The 19,702-nt window shown below is 44.6% G+C and overlaps 1 protein-coding gene across 3 annotated transcripts in view; it reads left to right on the top strand.

The window, feature by feature from the left end:
* ASTN2 (astrotactin 2) overlaps positions 1-19,702 on the top strand; it is an 882,294-nt gene that overhangs the window by 294,367 nt on the left and 568,225 nt on the right. For all 3 annotated transcript variants that reach the window (XM_043565814.1, XM_043565813.1, XM_043565812.1), the window contains one exon: positions 11,855-11,962. In XM_043565814.1, coding sequence (XP_043421749.1) covers positions 11,855-11,962 — 108 coding nt within the window. The remainder of the gene's footprint in view (positions 1-11,854; positions 11,963-19,702) is intronic.

Here is a 19,702-nt window from a genome sequence, read left to right as displayed (position 1 = left end):
TAAGAGCTGTCCGGTTCTATTCTGCACATAGTTCTCTTCAACACTAGTCTCTTTGCCTTAGATCAGGGGACACCTGGCATGGTAACACCAGGAATAGCAAGAACCACAGTTAGACTTCTCAACCCATCATTTCTCCTTACTGGCTATGTGGCCTTTCCCAAGACAAGTAATCCCTGCAAGCATCAATTTCTTGATAATCAGCATTAATTTGTACTATACGCTTGACATGTTGCAGACACTTAGTAACTATTCATTCCTCTTCTTACCTCCTGTTCCTTTTCATTTTTATCCAGTTCATAGAGGCCATCTAGTCTGGGAATAGTGAAAATATGAGATTACAGGACCAGGACCAAAAAAAATATCTTGAGACACTAGAAGAAAGGGCCAAAATACACAGACACAATTTGGTAGTATAAATTTTCTTTACTTCGGTTTAGAAAAATCAATTGTACAAATACATGATGGGAAAGACTTTATTTACGGTGCTTTATTTACGGTGCATGTGAACAAAGAACTGAGAACATATTGAATCCAAGTCAGCTGCCAGTAAAGCGGGGACAGTCCTTGGCTGCATTATTATAAGCCTCATGTTCTGAGAAAGAGAAGTGCTGGTATTTTCTTCTCTGTGTAGGTCAGATCATACCTGGGTTATGATGCCTAGTTCTGGACATCACAAATCAAAAAGGACTTGATCACTTCGGGGTATGTTGAAAAGAATATGACAAAATGATTTTTGAGATATGGGATGCATATCAAAAATACTAAGGTTGGAAAACCATGATGTAACACCCAGTGTTCTAGAAGGGGTAGTGAAATAATCAACTCCTGTATATAACTAATCAGGATGACATTGGCATAACCTTCCTGGAGGACATCTTGATATGGACCAAAAACTTCAATTAAATATGTCCATACCCTTTGACCCATAAATTTGTCTTTTTACTCTCACGAAAATTCTACACATGGATGCACAAGGATTCTACACTACAAGGATGTGTAGAAAGATTTATCTTTAGGAACATGTGGTGTGATATTATAGTGAAAAATTGGAAACAATATAAAATTCAAACACTAGGGAATGATGAAATGCATGATGATACACTGGTACCATGGAATATATTGCAGACATTAAATGATACTGGAGTCACTACTTAATGACATGGGATAATGTATCTGACATAGTTTATGTAGCTTCATTTTAATTTCATAAGCAATCTCTGCTCATTTTCAGGAAAAACAAAGGAAAATAAGAAAGGTCCACAGAAAGAAGAAAATCTCAGTATTCAGAGAAACTCGTTATTAACACTTTGGTGGATATAGGATGTAGATATATGTACAGATGAAGATATTGGTATACACATAAAGCTTGGTATAGATTAGATATGTGCATATACACACATGTGTGATATATATGATTTATATAATAGCAAAAGTGCTAAGCATATAGCTGGATCCCAATATGTATTTCTGACATACACGAATGAATCAATTTAAGCTTAGATATTTTTAAACAAAACTCACAAGATGTACTTATGTTATAAGACCATAAAATCTAGTTGTGAAAACATATGCATAATGCATAGTTAAAAACTAGAAAGGAGGAAAACCTGTTGGGAGGGAGAGTATTGCCTTGATTATTATTTTCTTCTTTGTGCCTTCCAACTTTTGTTTTCTAATTTTCTACAATATATAGACATTGAGTTCATAATCCAAAAAAAATCCTAATTTTGTAACACATGTGTTATAAGGAATGGCTGTTAGGTGTTAGGAATATCTGACTTGGAAGGAAAGATTATAAGTGGGCACACGTGCCATTTTCAGGCAGCTGAAGTGCCATCATGTGGGTATGTAGAATAGCTAGAACCTGTGATTCCAAAAGGCTAGGCAGAGTCTAGAGGGTGGGAATTGCAGGGAACTTGATTCTTGGCCAACCTCATGGACCGGAATCTAATCTCTTATTGTTACAGCTTCTGGACCTGCCCCTGTATTCTCATTTCTGTTCCGCCATTTATGAGCCATGTGACCTTGAACAAGTCACTAGTGGTGTCTCTGACCCACAGTCTCTTCATATTGCAAGTGGGCCTGGCAGTACCTATCTCATCCATTATTGTGGGGGTCAAAGGAGCTGCCATTGCTGGGAAGCTAGTCAAGGTGCTAAGCGTTCTGTGATATTTGCTAGATGTCAATACCTTTTCCAGGCATACAGCATGTTAGTAACAGGATAGACTTAGGACCTGGGTCTCTGAACATCCAGGTCACCTTTCCATTGCCTAGGGATGCCATATGGTGACAAGTGGGAAGGAGTGTGGATATTTTTGTAGCACTGGACAAGGGAGTGTTCTGGTTACCTCCTTCTGCACAGCACACCACTCTAAACTTAGTGCCTTAAGATAACAACCACCCTATGCTCATGGATTCTAGGAGTCAGGAATTCATAAATGACAAAAGGAAGATAGACGGGTTGTCCAAGCTCCACAGTGACTGGAACTCAGCTGGAAATACTCCAGCATCTGTGTATAATTCAGGTGTCCGGGGGTGGGGGGAAAAAGCATCTGGAAGTTTCTTCTCCCGCATATTTGCCACCTGGACTGGGGTATCTTGGCAGCCGGCGTCAGCTGAGACTGTTGATGGCACCACTGTGTGTGGCACCTTCATGTGGCCAAGACCTCTCAGGGAGCAGTGGCAGGTTTCCAAGAGGGAATACGCATCTGAGAGTCAATGTTTCAAGAAAGCCAGGCAGAAGCTGCATGGCCTTTGATAACCCATTTCCAGAGATTATGCACCCATTCCTAGAGAAGTTGTGTCACTTCCTCTGCAGCCTCTTTATTAAAAAGACATCCCTGAGGTGACCCAGATTCAAGGGGAGGGAAAGCAGTCCCCACCTTTGATAGGGGGTGGCAAAGGTCACATTGCCAAAGAAAGTGTGGGGCGGAACATTGTGCTACAGCCATGTCTGCAAGATGCAGCCTCCCACAGGGAACAACGGGATATTCCAGAAGACAAAGCTTTTCTTTCATGAGATGCTGAGATAAGCTTAGTCACAAAGCTTCTCTCCCACATAGGTAGTTCTTTGGGCCACAATTTGGGGACAAGTTGAGATAGCTCCATTCTTGAGGTGGGAAGATTACCCCTGGGATGACGACCATATCACACTCAAGTTCAAGTGAGGAATGGGCATAAACTGCAGCATTAAGACAATTTATTTTTTTAAAAAAGTAACTTTTATTAAGTGTTTTTTAAAAATTACCAAGCATTAGATATTCGTGGAAGGAAAATCCTAAAATGCAGATGAACAATAAGAAAAACATTTTACATACCCCAAATCTTAACTACTCAGAGAATAACCACTGAAGTACCTTAATATATTTCTTACAATATCTTTTTATGCATATGTGTATGTATATACATATATTCATACGCTTTAGAGGGTATGTATTTTTAAAACAGAATAGGGTCGTTTTACACTGAGAGTTTTGCAATATGCTTTTTAAAATTTATTTTATAACTCTAGATCATAAACATCTCAGATTGACTTTTACTTTCTTCTTCTTTATTTTTTAAATTAAAATATGTTCATTTTTTATTACACTCAGTGGAATTCACAGCAAATATGAGCAAGTGTGTATAAATGCACATGAGTGGAATCTTTCTTTGCCTTCTTCTCTGTATGTTTTTTCACCCAACAATATATCATGGAGAGGTTTGCATGTCACTAAACATACATTTATGTCACTGTATTTAATGGTCTCATGAAACTCTATTTTAAGGACATGCCATCATTTTTGTTTAAATTCCTCCCCTAAATGGTCCTCTAGTAGGTCATTTCCATTTTTTTCCTGAAATTATTAACTATCAGGTTTAATTATATTTTATTACAAAGACACTTTTTTAACCATAATGATCTATTTTAAAAATTCAACATGAGGGTCCCTGGGTGGCTCAGTTGGTTGAGTTTCTGACTTTGGCTCAGGTCATGATCTCACAGTTCGTGAGTTCGAGCCCCATGTCAGGTTCTGTGCTGACAGCTTGGAGCCTGGAGCCTGCTTTGCATTCTGTGTCTCCCTTTCTGTCTGCTCCTCCCCTGCTCATATGGTGTCTCTCTCTCAAAAATAAACAAAGGTTAAAAAAAATTTTTTTAAGTAAATAAAAATTTAACATGAATCTCAAGAGTACTGCAGAGTCTGTTTTCCTGGGGGATCAGATAAATCAGGGTTCGAACTCAGGTCCTGCTACTCATTGGCTGTGTAACTACAGATAAGGAGCTCAGTCTGTCTCTGCCTCTGTTTGCACATCAGGAGGAATAGGGATAGCTGTAGTCACCTCTGGGCAAAGTGCCTGGCCTATAGCAGTGACCAGTAGCAACTGTGGTCAGAGCCTCTCCAGGTGCTAGATGCCTATGAACATCTGTGTTTAGCCCTAGAGCTCAGAGCAGCTGTGAGTTGTGTGGTTTGGGGGAGGGGGCATGCATGGCAAGTTTTAGCCACTTTTGTCCTTTTCCAGCAACTGGCACCATTTGTATTCCCCAAATGGTTGGGGGGTCAGATGGGTTTGCACATTCCCAAGCTACATATTTCTCTATCTGGTGCAGTTCTGGACAATCTAAAAATGCAATATCGCTGTCACCAGCTCGAGGAAGACATGGGGCCTGAATAATTTAACATGTCACCACCATCCATCATGATACCAAGAGCGCAGGAGATAGAGTGCAGAGGGGTGGGCCGGCCAGAGGCTGGCACGGCAGGTTTGTGGAGGAGCAGCACAGTCAGAGAAGGCAGATTTGCAAAGAAGAGCAAGGAGTTAATTCTCATAGACCCACCAAAGATCATTGATCTTGCTCTAGACTTTCCCATAATAAGATTTGCAGATTGCTCAGATGTCCTGATTTGCCCCAGAGCACACCTAGGGTAGGTCCTTTGTGGGTCATCAAGTCTCTTTGCCCTCCTGAAAGCCTCTAAATACCTCTGAACATCTTCGGTTATTTATCAGTGAAATTGAGATGATTCTTATGTAGAAAGTCTAGCATCATGCCTGGAATATCTTAATTGCTTCCTCACCAGAAAGTGAACTCTAGGAATTCAGGAAGTTTTTGTCTGCTGCCTTCTCTGTTTTATCCTGACTGCCCAAATAGTGTTTGGCACAGAGCGGGTGCTTGGGCAATAACTGCTAAATGAATGAATGCATAAAGGAGTGAGTGTCGTGATTACTTGAGGTGGCCCAAGGGGTCTCAGGACTCAGAATGCCTGAGCTTAGCACCAGGCAACATGGCTTTGTAAGTCCTCCCTCTGTGTCCTGACTTGCCTCCTCCCTGTCAGAGGGCCTCTTAGTTTTGGCATTTTTTTTTTGGTTAAAGCTCACATAACATAAAATCAACCATTAACTATTTTAAAGTGCATAATTCATTGTCACCTAGCACACAAGTTTGTGCAACCGTCACCTGCGTGGAGTTCCAAGACCTTTCCTTCACCCCAGAAAGAAACCTCATATTCCCTGGCAATCACTCCCTATTCCTCTCCTCTGTCTGCCCAGCCCAGGCAACCACTGTTTTCTGTGTCTCTAGATTTACTAATTTTGTATGTTTTATATAAATAGAATTATATAGTATGTGACCTTTTATGTCTGGCTTCTTTCCCTTAGCAGAACGTTGGCAAGGTCTGTCCATGTGGTAGCAGGCATAAGCATCCATTTATGGTTGAATAATATCCCATTGTAAGGGTAGACCACATTTTGTTTTCCCATTCATCAGTTGATGGACATTTGTGTTGTTTCTACCTTTTGACTAGTGTAAATACTGCTGTATCAACATTCATGTGCACGTATTTATTTGAATACCCTATCTTCAGTTCTTTTGGGAAATGCCTTGGGGCAGAATTCCTGGGCCCTGTGGTAATTTGGGGGTTAGCTTTTTTTTAAATTTTTTTTTTTGAGAGAGAGAGAGATAAAGCACATGAGTAGGAAAAGGGCAGAGAAAGGGAGATAGAGGACGTGAAGCAGGCTCTGTGCTTACAGCATAGAGCCCAGTGTGGACCTAGAACTCATGAACCATGAGATCATGAACTGGGCTGAAATAGGACATTTAACCAACCAGGCACCCAGACACCCCTGGCTTAGGTTCTTAAGGAACAGTCAAACTTTTTTGCACAGTGGCTACACCATTTGACATTCTCACCATTTCTCTACATCCTCTCCAACACTGGTTATTTTCTGATTATTTTGATTATGGCCAACCTACTGGATATGAAATGGTATCTCATTGTGGCTTTGATTTGCATTTCCCTAGTGACTAATAATGACTCATCTTTTCATGAGAACAGAGAGTTTTTGAATCCGACAAAGTAAGGTTCAAATATGGCAGTTCTGCCATTTGTAAATTTTGTGATCTCCGATAAGCAACATTGAGAATCTGAATGTTGGCATGCCCCTCAATAAAATCGAGGTGATTCTTCCCTCTAGGGCCTCTTGTGAAATGTAGATGGGCTACTGCATATAAAGTGCCCAGAGCAGTGCTTATCACACTAGAGAATGTGCTTAGCTCATCTTCTTCAGGCTGTATTCCAGACCCTTCAGGACCAGAGGAACCAGGGGCCCATGAGACAAGGACAAAGAAGCTGCTGGGTCTTCTTTTCTCTTGCCAGTCTCAGACCATTCTCCCTTTTTCTCAGCCCTTAAATGGAAATACTTGAATACTCCTGTGTAATTATTGGCTGCACTTTACTTCACTAAATCACCAATTTCATATTAAAATGTTAGCAGAGGGGACCCTTTTCTATCCATCTGAATCATTTCCAAGTCAGTCTGTAATTGGCCTGTGTCCCCTTCAGATTATATGGACACTCAGAGGCTATATGACTTGGGTGTCTGCCACCTCCATAGGATGTCACAATAGACAGGGAGTTAGTACTCCCACCCAGTGGCACTTCCTGTTCTTCTGTTAAACTCAGGCAAGTATTGAATAAATGAGGAATGTGCCCTCCCCCTCACTTCTTTGGTCTTTATGCTGTTTACATACATTATGTCATTTCCCTCATAATTACCCTGTGAGCTGAGAGTTTATTATCCCCCCCTTTCAAAGATGAATTCAGAGAGGTTAGGTACCTCGCCCAAGCTCAAACAGCTAATAAGTAAGACCTCAGATCAGACCTTCTGCCTGACTCCAGTACCCTGGTGTCTTTCTACAAAAGTCCATTACCTCTCCTGGCTCATGGATGAAACCAGTGTAGAAGCCTACTAGACTCTAAGTGCTTGAGGGCACAGACAATGGTTATTGTCTTTTAATGGGACCTGAGCTACACCATTTTTCATTCAATTCACATTAAAATAAAAAAAAAGATTGAACACCTTAGTGGGGTCTGTGACTTACTCATCTCTCTCTTGTAGTCGGATCCTGGCCCTTAATTATGCTTAGTAATATCTGTTTTCTAATGCCTCCAGAAGTGTGTGCTCTGATATAGTGGGCACTTAAAATGCAGCTAGTCTGTATTGAGATATGCTGTAAGCATAAAATAGACACTGGATTATTAAAACTTATCATGAAAAAATATATAAAATGTCAGTAATAATCTTATGTTAATTACATATTAAAATCACAAGATTTTTTAACATACTGCATTAAACACAACATATTCTGAAAATGAATTTAACCTGTTTGTTTTTCCCTTTCTAAAATGGCTGCTAGGACACTTAAAATGACATATGCACCTTACGTTATATTTCTGTTGGACAGGTTGGTAGAGAGAAAACCTCTCTGATCTTCAGCTTCTACTTTGGGAATGGTAGCTTGATACCTACAGGAAGGAGGTGAGGTCAGAGGTGTGGGAGTGGGGAGGGACTGGAGAAGACTTCATGGTAGTCAGGGGTGTAATCTCCATGTGCTTGGGCATGTAGAACGGTGGAGCATCACTAGGATCTAGCGAAGCCTGAATGGAGTCCTACCAAGAGCACAAGTTCAGTGGTCCCTTGGAGAGGAGTGGCGAGAAGCAGCAAATGCTCCCTGGCGTTGGGGGCAGGTAACACACCTGCTAGCCTTCTCAGGTCAAATCGTCAAGCTTTGCCACTTCTCTGCCTCTGGGTACACACACATGCACACTCTCGCAGGCGCACACACACGCGCGCACACACACACACACACACACACACACACACACACACACGAGCATAGTTTCCCGGGTTATTTTAGCCATGAGGCCAGCTTTGCTGGTAGAAAGACTTGATTCAGTCTCAGCTCCCTCACTTACTATCTGCCATCAGCTCTCTGAAACATGGTTCATTCACCAGTAAGATAAGGTTCATAATGCCTTCCTTACAGGTATGGCAGTGGACGTTACATGAGCTATCTGCTCATATTTTATTGTATGCTGGCATAGAGACTAAAGGAATAGACTTTGCAGTCACTGCCTGGATTTGCATTGTGGTTCTGCTACTGACAAGCTGTGTGACCCTGGGCCAATTACTTACTTCCCTTGTGCCTTCATTTCCTCATCCATTAAAAAGAGAATAAAAGTAGCAACCCACCTCCTAGAGTTATCGGTACGGGTAAAGGGTTAAAACAATGCCTGGCAGAGACAGTGCTATGTAATAGCTTATTATTATTATTATTATTATTATTATTATTGTATTAGAATTGTCTGGTGACTCTCACACCTGCTAGACTGTCCCAATAGAGAAAGGACCAACTCCTGTCTGTCATGGTCACCATGGCAGGGACATAATAGGTCATTTGTTTGGGAGAGGAAGGAAAATGAGAGAGAGAGGAGAAGGGAGGGAGGGAGGATTTGGCTGTAAAGCTTTAAGTAGGGGGTAAGGTAGAGAATTGAAGGAAATAAGGAGGTAGATTCCTGACAGGACAGACTCCTCCCTTTTTTTCTGCTGCCGCAGACACAGCAGGAAGTATGACAGATGCTTCCTGCACATAAAGCAACTATTTTATCCCATGCCTTCATTTTCCTGTTGGCCAAGAATTATGTATAGATGACCAAAAGCCTTCCTTTCCTTTCCCTTTTCCTTTTCCTTTCCTTTCCTTCTTTCCTTCCTTCCTTCCTTCCTTCCTTCCTTCCTTCCCTTTTTTTCCCCTCCCTCACTTTTTCCCTCTTCCCTTTTTCTATAACAGGAAAATATTTCAGTGGCAATGTAAAAACTGACTTTTGGACACCTCTGCTCTTCCACTGCTTCCAGAGTGTCCACAGGGCCATGCCATCTCCTTTTCAAAGGAGAGCCTTTAAGTGAGGGCCTGTGTCTAGCACAGTCTGGGGTCTCCTGCTGTCTCCAGGCCCTATCCTTAATTGCTGGGAAAATGGTGATATTTACACTAAGAGACAGGGACAAGGCCAAAGATACATTTGAGGACAAAGATCAGACATTGTTGTCCCCTATACTTTTCCCATCCATTACAACATGCTGTCTCAGGGGAGGTAGAGGGCAGGTATTAATCTTTCCATTTTCCAGAGCATTAATTTGGGAAGGGCGTGTCACAAATGGCTGTAAATTTGAACTTGGCCTCGGTTACACGTGGGTACCAAGTCCTACTTCACTCATTATTAGCAAATCACTTTTGTCTTCTGAACCTTGGTTGCCTCATCTGTAAAATGGGCTGATATCAATATACCTCCCTCCAAGGAGTACTGTGAGTTTGGAATAGGAAGGTGTATGTGAAGCTCCTACCACAGTACTTGGTGCCTTGATGCTTTAAGGACCGTCTGCCTTCCCTAAGGTTCCCTCTTGAGTTGTTTCCAGGAAAGCAGTTTGCATCTAGAAAGCTCACATGTGGAGCCGGACAGACGAGCCTTGAATCTGAATCCTCATACTCATCAGCTGTGTGACCTCTGGCACCTAAGTAACTTTGCCCACACAGGTCCTTGTGCCTTTCATGATCTATTTTGTTAATTACACTTTCCTTATGAGAATTTCATGATGAGGATTGTAGGCAGTAACATACAGACATCTAGGCACGAAGCAGATCATTCCGCATGTTGCTGGAATGGATGAATGCATGCACAGTAACCATATTGTAGGTAGAGTGTCTCAAGCAGGGTTTCCATATACCGAATGCCATTTCAGATGCCCTATAGAGGAAATGACATAGGAAACTCTCTCTTGAGTTGAGCAATGTTTCCCTCTGATGTATGTTTTTCTGTTCCTCGCGTAAGATATTCAAACAGGTAATAGGTTTGTTTGTAGGGCACTTGACTCAAAAGTTACAAAATATTTGTAGTGAAAAGTGGTCTCCCACTATCCCTAACCTCCACCCTCTTCTCCATCCAGGACAGCCACTTCTACTAGGTTTTTGAGTCTCCTCCAGAGACAGTCTATCGATGTCGGTGTCTGAAGCTTCTGTACCTGAGGGAGTTTCCCCAAACAAAGGCCCTTTGCTCCCCTGCCCGCCCCTGTGCCCCCAACACTCTCTGCAGCTCTCCCCTGACTGTATCCTCTCTGGGCACAGAGTTTACTAATGCTTTAATCCCTCTTTTCACACACTCTGTGCTTTTTTGTTAGTGATTACATATATATATATATATATATATATATATATATATATATATATGTGTGTGTGTGTGTGTGTGTGTGTATATATACATATATATATATGTATATGTATATATATATATATATGTATATATATATATATATAGCACAGAGAAAATAAAAATTATCTGTATTCCTCCCTGCACAATTAACTGCTCCTAGTATTTTGGCGTATATCCCTCTGGTTCTTTATTACTTTTGGAATCCACTGTTCGTAGCGTGTGAATGCCTTGCCCATCGGCCTTCCTGTTCCTGAGTGTGTCCCTAAACAGCCCTTGCTCCCCTCTCTTCCTCTGTATCCTCAATGTCCCCTGCCTCACCCAGACCCTCGTCGCCTCTCGCGAAGGGATCACTGAGCCTTGCACCTGCTTGCCCTCTGCGGCACCCACTCCGAGGCCTCTGTGGTATCTGTCGTGGCATGTGCAGCTGATGAACTCCTCCTCTTGCCCTGGAACCTTCCGTGACGCCCGTAGGAAGGCCCCTGGTCCTCAGTGTGGCCCTCAGGGACTTCCACCGTGTGGCTCCAGTGATCCTTCCAGTCAGTACTCTAATCAGCATGGCCTCCGCCCGCCCCGCTTCCTGTCCCCAGGGATGCTCAGGCTCTTCCCTTTACCTGCAACTCCATTTTCTGCCACTGAAGCCCCATTCATCCTTTCAGCCCTGACTTAAAATCCCCCTTCCTCCATAAAACCTTCCCAGGTCCTCCGTGTGGGGATGGATTGCTCTCCCCCATGTTCTCAGCATCTCATTGTGTGGAAAAACATAACCATGAATTAGGTTAAAGGCTCCTTAGGATCCCATTTATCTCGTTGACTAGCTTACGATCCCCTGGCTGGCACGGACTGGGCCGTATCTATCTTTGGATCTCCAGTGTCTCACTCTTGGCCTGGCATCTAGTAAGCACTTGCTTGAAATGTGTATGAAATTAAGTTACCCGAAGTGTTTTTTTAGAGGCAGGCTCATCATATGAAGCAAAAACATAGCTGTCAGTTAGTACCCACCACAGACCAGATATTTTATATATTATATCTCCTTTAATCGTCAAAGCAACCCTACAAGGTCAGTAGTAACTATCCCGTTTGGTTAAGAAACAACCCAGGGCTCAGAGAGGGGAGGTGTCCCTCAAGGTCACACAGCTCGTGGCTACCACGTCATGGTTAGAACCCAGATCTGCCTCGCTGCAGAGCCCAAACTCCTTCCATAAATCATGCCAGCTTCTGGGTCACTTGGGATTTTACAGAAAGAAGTCTGGCGATGGGGTTGCTGATCTTTGGGTCGGATGAGGGATTTAACAAGCTCCAGGAGGCCTCTATGACTAATGGATTGTTGTTCCTTTCAGGGGGAATCAGCTTTGGGAGAACCAAGGGGACTTCAGGTTCAGAGGCAGATGACGAAACACAGCTGACGTTCTACACGGAGCAGTACCGGAGTCGCCGCCGCAGCAAAGGTAAGGGAGTCCTTGGGAAAGTTCCGGAAGGTTCCAGAACTAGCGTGTGCAGGACGTATGCCTGGGAAGCAGACTTTGTGCTCAGGCACAAACCTCAGCTTTTCTTCAACCTTGTCCTGATCTGGTTAATGCAGCCTGGCATCCGAAACCCTGGCTACACCAGTGATGGTCCTTGTATAGCTTCTTTATTTGCTCTCTGTCCTACGTCATTCCCCAAAGGATTTGGGGAAGAATTTTTTTTTTTAAGTTCGTGCAGTTAAAAAAAAAAATCCAGCACAGGAAATGAAATAACGAAGGGAATCAGATTGAAAGCAAAATAAGAATAAAGAAAATGATTCAAACCCAGGTTAGATCGATGCAAGGTGATCTATGCCATCCTGTGTTGTGTAGTTCCTAGAAGGAGCTGGCAATTTAATGTAGAGATTTAGCAATCAAAGTCCAGAAGGAAACATACTCAGCAATAAAATGTGCAGGGTCTATGGGCTAGAACCATTTGTTCAGGAAATTCTCTTTACCTGACATCCAGGACCAGAGAGAAAGTTCTGTAGTTGGTTCCTATAAAGAGGACTCCTTTTGACTATCTGGACTGTGTCTTCAACAGATGAAATCGTATTGATGCATCATTATTTCTCTCAGTGACACTAAAGGTAAGGAGACGTCAGATGCAGAAGCGGCACTCCAGAAAGGGCGACAACCTTGATACTGAGGTCCACTGTTCTTTGATGGTTACACATACTCCTGAGGGGAGAATAGAGCGTATTTCACCTGTGAATGTAATTCCTCATCCCTGAGTGTTTTATAATGATGGGGAAATAGCAAGGTCAAGGTTGCAATCTTGGAAGAGAACAGAGGGGCATAGGCCTGTAATCCATGCTTGTGATTAAGGAGCGATCCAGGGGCTTGGACCAGGCCCAGGAAGAAGCAGGGGTCCTCTGGCAACTAATCAAGGCATGTGGCCCTCTCACCTCTGCACCAAAGTGGGCTGAAGAAGGACCCAGGGTAGGGAAGAGGGAAGGAATCTCCGTCGTGAAACAGTTTGCGTACATTCCACGCATGCATGGTGGACATTCAAAGATCATGGGTCACGTAGCTTCTCTGGGCAAATTTTGCTCTTAGGCAGGTATCTACCTTCCCTATACCTCAGTTTTCTCATCTGTGAAATGGCCTTCATTGACCTAGAGATGAATTTTGGTTAAGTACAGAAAAAATTTGTCATGGCACCTGCTAAGGTAGATATTAGTAATGTGAGTTCAGCCCTCATTGTTGGTTTCCTTATGTCCCGTACCCTGGCACCTTTCATTGAACAGGCCCTGTGTGGGGAGTATCTCTTCTGACACATCAGCTTGGAAGGTTTCTCAGCCTTGGAATAATCAGGCCTGCCTCTCACCCCTTCCCGAGCCTTGGCTCACTGGTATCTTGCTGTGTTGGGGATTTTGGAGTTGGTGATGGATGATATTCTTGACCCGTCTTCTCCCTCCCCCAGTCCAGCAGCCAGAACGAGGGCTGGGGAAGTCAGTGGGTCTCCTCTGCAGGACTGGTAAACTGCAGGTCTCCTCTGCTGTTTACAACTAACTGGAAAAACATCCATCACAGAGCACGCCCCTTGTAAATCGGAGTTAAACTTTAAAAAGAAAAGCAAATGTGAGCCACTGGATTGGAGATAAAACAGTTTGGCCCAATGCCTCCATGTACTGCGGAAGGCCAGGCTGTGTTTCTAGGGTGGGGAGGACACGGCTGGGATGCATCCTCTCCTACCTTCCTTCCTGGCCTCTCCTGCCAGCAGACGGCTGCCACTCTGTCCCTCTGCGTGTCCACAGATGGCGAGCCCTTCTCCCTCTGCCTCTGGCTTCCACTGTGTCTTCCTCTTCCTTCTCAGTGTCCTGGGCTGGCTTGCTTGCCTGCTTGTTTAATTTCTGTTTCTCTTTTCTTGTTCTTCCCTTTTCCTCTCTTCTTCCCTCCTTCGTGTCTCCAGGCTTCCTTCTCTTCATCCCTCCGTCTTTCCTTTGTTCTCTTCTATTTTCTCTGTTTCTTCTTCTCTCCTTATTATCTCTTCCTCTCTTGCCCCTTTCCCCACCACTTTCTCCCCTCTCTTCTCCAGCTGTTTCCTGGGGGATTCTTCCTTCCTTCTTTCTTCCCCCTTTCCTCTATCCCGCACTTCTTATCTCTTTTCCTCCTTTCCTCCCTCCCTTCCCAGGACCCCGGGATCATGACCTGAGCTGAAATCAAGACTCTGAGGCTAAACTGAACCGCCACTGGTATTCTTGGTTTGAAATGAGGTAGTGATAGCGCCCTCTTGGGGTAAGTGTGAGGATTAAATAGGAGCCTGAACATCTTTATAACTACAACCCCCAGCAGCAAGCTCTCCCCTCTTTATCACCTTCATCCCAGTTGGTATCACCTCCATCCTTTGCTTGAAAACAGCTAAAATCCCTTCTCAACCATGTCACTTAGTGTCTTCCAGTCCCTTCTCAACCCTGCAGCCAGAGTGATCATTTTGAAAATGTAAGTAGGGATCATGTTGCTTCTCTGGCTAAGAAGCCTTCAGTCCTTCCTTCTGCGTTTCGGATGAATGTGTTGAGTGGTTGGCCGCCCATTTACCCCGGGCTCTGTGTCCTCCTGCCACCCAGGCCTCTTCTCCAGCACTCCCACATCTGTCCCACCAGAACTTTCCTGGAACAGCCACCCCCCGCGCCACCCTTGGACTCGCTGTGACATCTCGACTTAAATGGTGTGCCTTCCGCTGTGTCATCCCATGCCTGATTGCTGTTTCCTTACGTGGTAGCTCCTGTGTGCTTACCCTGCAGACTTCATCCCCACTCTAATATTCTATTTACCAGTGTGTTCTCTGGGTGATGTCTGTATCCTCCATGGAGCTGGAAGCACCCCAAGGAGAGGCACATTGCCATCTGTACTTACCTTCCCATCCCCAGCACCTAACACGGGGATGGATCTGGGGTGGGCACCAGCTTAATATATTTGGATGATCGACTAACGAATGAATGAAAGAAATTTTTGGCCCAGGGTCTGGATTATTGTAAGTGCCCAGGGTGGATGCTGCTTTTCTGTCAGCCTCTCTTGTCTTTGCTCACTCCATTTCCACGTGCAAGAAAAGGGTCTGCCCCTGGTGAGCAGGAATGAGGCCTCAGCGCTGCCCAGCTCTTGTACTTCAAGGCCTCCAGGGAAGGACATGCCAGGTAGTGGGGAGGAGGGCCTAACTCCTGAGGTTGAAAACCCACTCTGCCTGATTCTTTGAGCATGGTTGGAGTGTGTGCAATCTGAAGGGATGTGACAAGTTCAGGAGGTTCCCCAGCAGAGAAGGATACACCTAGAGCTAATGGTCGAGAGAAGGCATGGGATGGTAGGAGAGAGGGAACATCTAATGGGGTTTTCTTACCTAGTCTCTCTCTAGCATGTCGATGTAGAAGGTGCTAGAGTCAGCTACACCTGGCTGTGAATCCTGCCTTTACCTCATCCCCTTGGTGTGGCCATGGGGTGAGCGGCATCGCCTTCCATGTAAAATAGAGCTGTTGACACCTGTCTCCCAGAGTGCAAGTCCAGAGATGAGAGGTTCCAGGACTCCGAATTTTTTTCCTTTCTCCCAAAATTCCCCTTTCCTTGGAAACATCCCAAACCCAAAATTAAGTCAGCTGAAATTTCATTTTTGTCACTAGGAGCGACTGGAAAGGAGATTTATGATAGTCTGAGATTCCACCCTGGCTTCCTTGAGGCTCTGGTTTTTTGTAAGGGCCCTGGGACTGTCATTCAAAGGCGTCTGGGAGAACCAGGTGGAACCCATAAGCAGAGAACAGTAGTAATCAATATGGTGAGTGGGCAGACAGGAAGAGGGACAAAGAACCTGAGGAATAGGGACTGAGAGACCAAGATGTGTGTGTGTCTGGTGAGATTTCCTGAATCAAGAGTCAGCAACCTTTCATCAATGGCCAATTCATAAACCTTTTCACCTTGCAGGCCATGCAGTTACTTTTGAAACTATTCAACTCTGCTCCAGTACCTTGAAAGCTTCCAAAGATAACACATAAATGAATGAATATACGTGTAGTCCTAAGGAATTTTATGTCCAAAATCAGATGCTGGTCCAGATTTCACCTGTAGCTCACAGTTTGCTCACCCCTACCCTAAAACCCCCACATCATATAGGTGGCCCTCACTTGCAGGACTGGTCCAGGACACTTGAGTGAAATCTCAGAATGCTTTGTGTAATGAATCTGATCTCCTATCCTGCATGAGCTTGCTGCCTAAAGGAGCCTATTTATCAAGCACAGAGGTCTGTGTATGGTCAAATAAATAATCATTCAATCCATCACTTGTTTGGGGTATGACAATTCTGACTGTACCCCACAGGATTAACTAATGAAGTAGCTGGATATGATAGGTTCCCACTGGGCAGAATTTCACCTTTATTAACCAGAGATGACACTCGGAAGGACAGTGGACCCAGAGTTAGGAGATACGTATTGAAGTCTGTACCCCTACCACTGACTCACTTAGTGACCCTTGCCAAGCACATGTCTTCTTGAAGCCTCAGTTTTCCTATCTGTCAAACAACAGTATTTATGCCTCATGTTACCAACTCTGAAGCTCATTCGAGTCTAACTTATATTTATGAAACAAACAACCTTACTAAGCGTGATGCTGGGCATTGTGGGAAATAGGGCCTAGGCTGCAAGCCTCAAGGTGGTTATAATCTCCTAGGGGGTGATGCAGTTCACACAGAGAAGCAGTGCTGATCAGGATAAGCTAGTGTATAATTGAAGGGCCAGATGAGAAGTGCAGATGGCCTGTCCAGCCCCAGGCACAGTGCTGAGCAGCAGACAAAGCAGCTACAGCTGCTGGATGGTTCCAACAGTGCAAGCACCCGGCAGGGGCCTCCCAGCCCAGCTCTGTGCGGTTGGCCCTGTGGCCTTGGGCTACTATCTCTCCCTCTCTGGACTTTGGTCTTCTCATTAGCTGGTTGCCCAGCCAGTTTCAGAAACCCACATTTTCTTCTTCCCAATCTCATGCACTTTCTTCTAAGCTTTGCCAATCAGTTCCCCAGCAGAGAGAACCAGAGCATGGCTGCCCGCCCCTGCTTTTGCCTACATCTTTGTTTTAGTTGGTAGTTTTAATTCTGTGATTCGTTTTTACTAATTTTTTAATGTTTGTTTATTTTTGAGAGACAGAGCAAACACAAACAGGGAAACAGGAGAGGGGCAGACACGGAATCCAAAGCAGGCTCCAGGCTCTGAGCTGTCAGCACAAAGCCCAACACGGGGCTCGAACCTACAGACTGCAAGATCATGACCTGAGCCGAAGTCAGATGCTTAACTGACTGAGCCACCCAGGCGCCCCTTAATTCTGTGATTCTTAAACTGAGATGTTCTGTGAGTGATAAGAACTCTTGAATTGTAAACTCAACTTTCTGCTAAACTGTATGGATATGTGAATTTTTCTTTTTGATTTTCCCTGCCTGCATGCACGCACATGCAAACATGGATTAATCCTCTCCTAAGGGAAGAGGACAGGTAAGGGAAAATTCAAGCCATATGTGCAGAAATCAAGGCCTTTGGGGATTGAGGGCAGGAGACCATCCTGAAATAGAAGGGGAGGATGCCAGGGTGGAGCAGAGACTCTGGGAAGTGGGAATGGGGTGGCATGAAAGTTTGACAGATCAGTACCTTCCCGTTATGAGGGGAGAGGCTACGTGGTGCTCTGGGGAAGGGGGGCACAAATGGGAGCGATAGCAGGCACTGGGAAGAGCCCGGGTCTGTGGTTTGGGGAATAATGGCACATGGGCCAGAGAAATAGACAGGAGCCATCCCATCTTTTAGCCACTGTTTCCTTTCAGAGCACAGGATTTTTTTCACTCCTAAAGAAAGGACTCGTTCCATTTTATGTATACAGAAACAAAGGCTCAGGGAAGGGAAGCCTTCTCCCCAAGGTGACAGTGTTTGCCTTTTCAACTGGCAAAGCAAATGGGACAAAATTTTAACAGCAGGGAAATCTGGGCAAAGGGCATACGGATGTTCTTATACTTGCAGCTTTTCCATCAGTTTGAAATTATTTCCAGACCAAAGTATTAAGTCAACAGTTGTCCTTCTAGGCTAATTCTTGGCTTCAGAAACAGCAGGCAGGGGTCCAAGCCCTTGGTCTGCTGTTTCCTAGCTGTGTGGCTTAGGGAAAGGCACTTTCCTTCTCTGAGCCTCAATTTGTCCTTGGTTAAGGAGGATCAGTCTAGTATTAGTCCTTCTGTTCTTCCTTAAGCTTGGTGTGAAGGTTAAAGGAGATCGTGTGTGCACAGGACATACTTAGCTGGGTGTGCCTGCCTTGTGATCACCGTTCATTAAATGGTAACCAGTTAAGCACAGCAAAATGAGTGCCTCAGACACACATGGTTTCATGGCCTTTTTTTCCCAATGTGTTGACCTGCACATTGGTTTTGCTTCTAGAAAAAAAAAAAAAGACTACACCTTTTCAGTAAGAACATGAATTTGCTTGGGCTGACCTCTTGGGGACATTGCAATATGGGTTTTGCCTTTGCATCCTTGTGCCTTGCCTGAGGTCAGCCTCTTCCACAGGCACATCTGCAGGATGCTTTAAGCTAGCCTGCAGGGCACCCTACTAGGACCTTCTACTCAGAAAAGGGTAAACACCAAAGATTGGTGGATAGGTATTTAATCATTTTCTAAGCCTTTGTATCTAGAGTGACCTTGAAAGAGTGATCCAGTACCCAAGCTGTGGAGGGAGGGAATGGTGGTCCTGGTATGGAGGGGACAGAGAAGTAGGGCTCCAAAGTCCTTATTTCCCCCATCCTCATTGACCCATCTGGTCTGCTCCTCCCCAGGAGCAGGAACTCGTACAGATGACAGCATGACAAAAGGTTACCTGGGGGCCCACAGGTGAGAGCATGCCAGCAGAAGTAGGCTTATCTGGTGATCCCAGGGCCTCAACATGGGGATGGGGAAAACCGGGGCAGGTTAGGACAGGGTGGAAAGCCAGGGAGCAAGGGTGCTGGGTGAGCTGGGTGGGAAAGATGGAGACAAGAATGGAGGGAGGAAGCACCAAGCACAACAAAGTGCCATGACTACTGGAAGGTTCCAATCCCAGGTGTTTGTTTATGAGAACTGACTAAGACTTTGAGCCTCTGGTTCCTTTCTGTCAACCAAGGAGGTAAAACTGGATGCTCTCTAAGTTCATGTTGGTAACACTATTCTGAGTGTCCGTGACAGAAAAGTAGACAACCAGGAGGGAGGAAGAGGACAAGACAGGAAGCACAGTATGTGATGTACTGAACTTTCTCTACACCTGTCTGTGCTCTTTATATGCGTCACCCCACATGCTTTGGAAGAGTACCGTCGGATGGGATTATTTTCATCTTCATTTTACAGATAAGGAAACTGAGATCTAGACTACCACGGAGTAAGGAGAGCTGGGATTTGCACTTAAGTGGTTTGGTTTTAAAATCTGACCAGACCATTAGGTGATTGAGGTAACGCATGAGACATGTACCGCAGTACCTAGAACAAGGCATGTGCTAGAGACAAGAGGCAGATACCTATGTCCTTGCTGGTGCACAAAGCCTGCTGATCGGATCCAGGACAACTTCCTGGCGTCAACTCTAAGTCCTCCATGGCCATCTGCCCTGGGAAGAGCTAGGACCATGAATAAGAGTGGTCGGAACCAACTCAGGAACTGAGAAGTAGTTCAATATGGAGGACAAAAGTGGTGCCCATAGGGACCAGC

Source organism: Prionailurus bengalensis, chromosome D4, assembly GCF_016509475.1.
Source record: "Prionailurus bengalensis isolate Pbe53 chromosome D4, Fcat_Pben_1.1_paternal_pri, whole genome shotgun sequence".
Lineage (NCBI taxonomy): Eukaryota > Metazoa > Chordata > Mammalia > Carnivora > Felidae > Prionailurus > Prionailurus bengalensis.
This window is presented reverse-complemented; position numbering and strand designations above follow the sequence as displayed.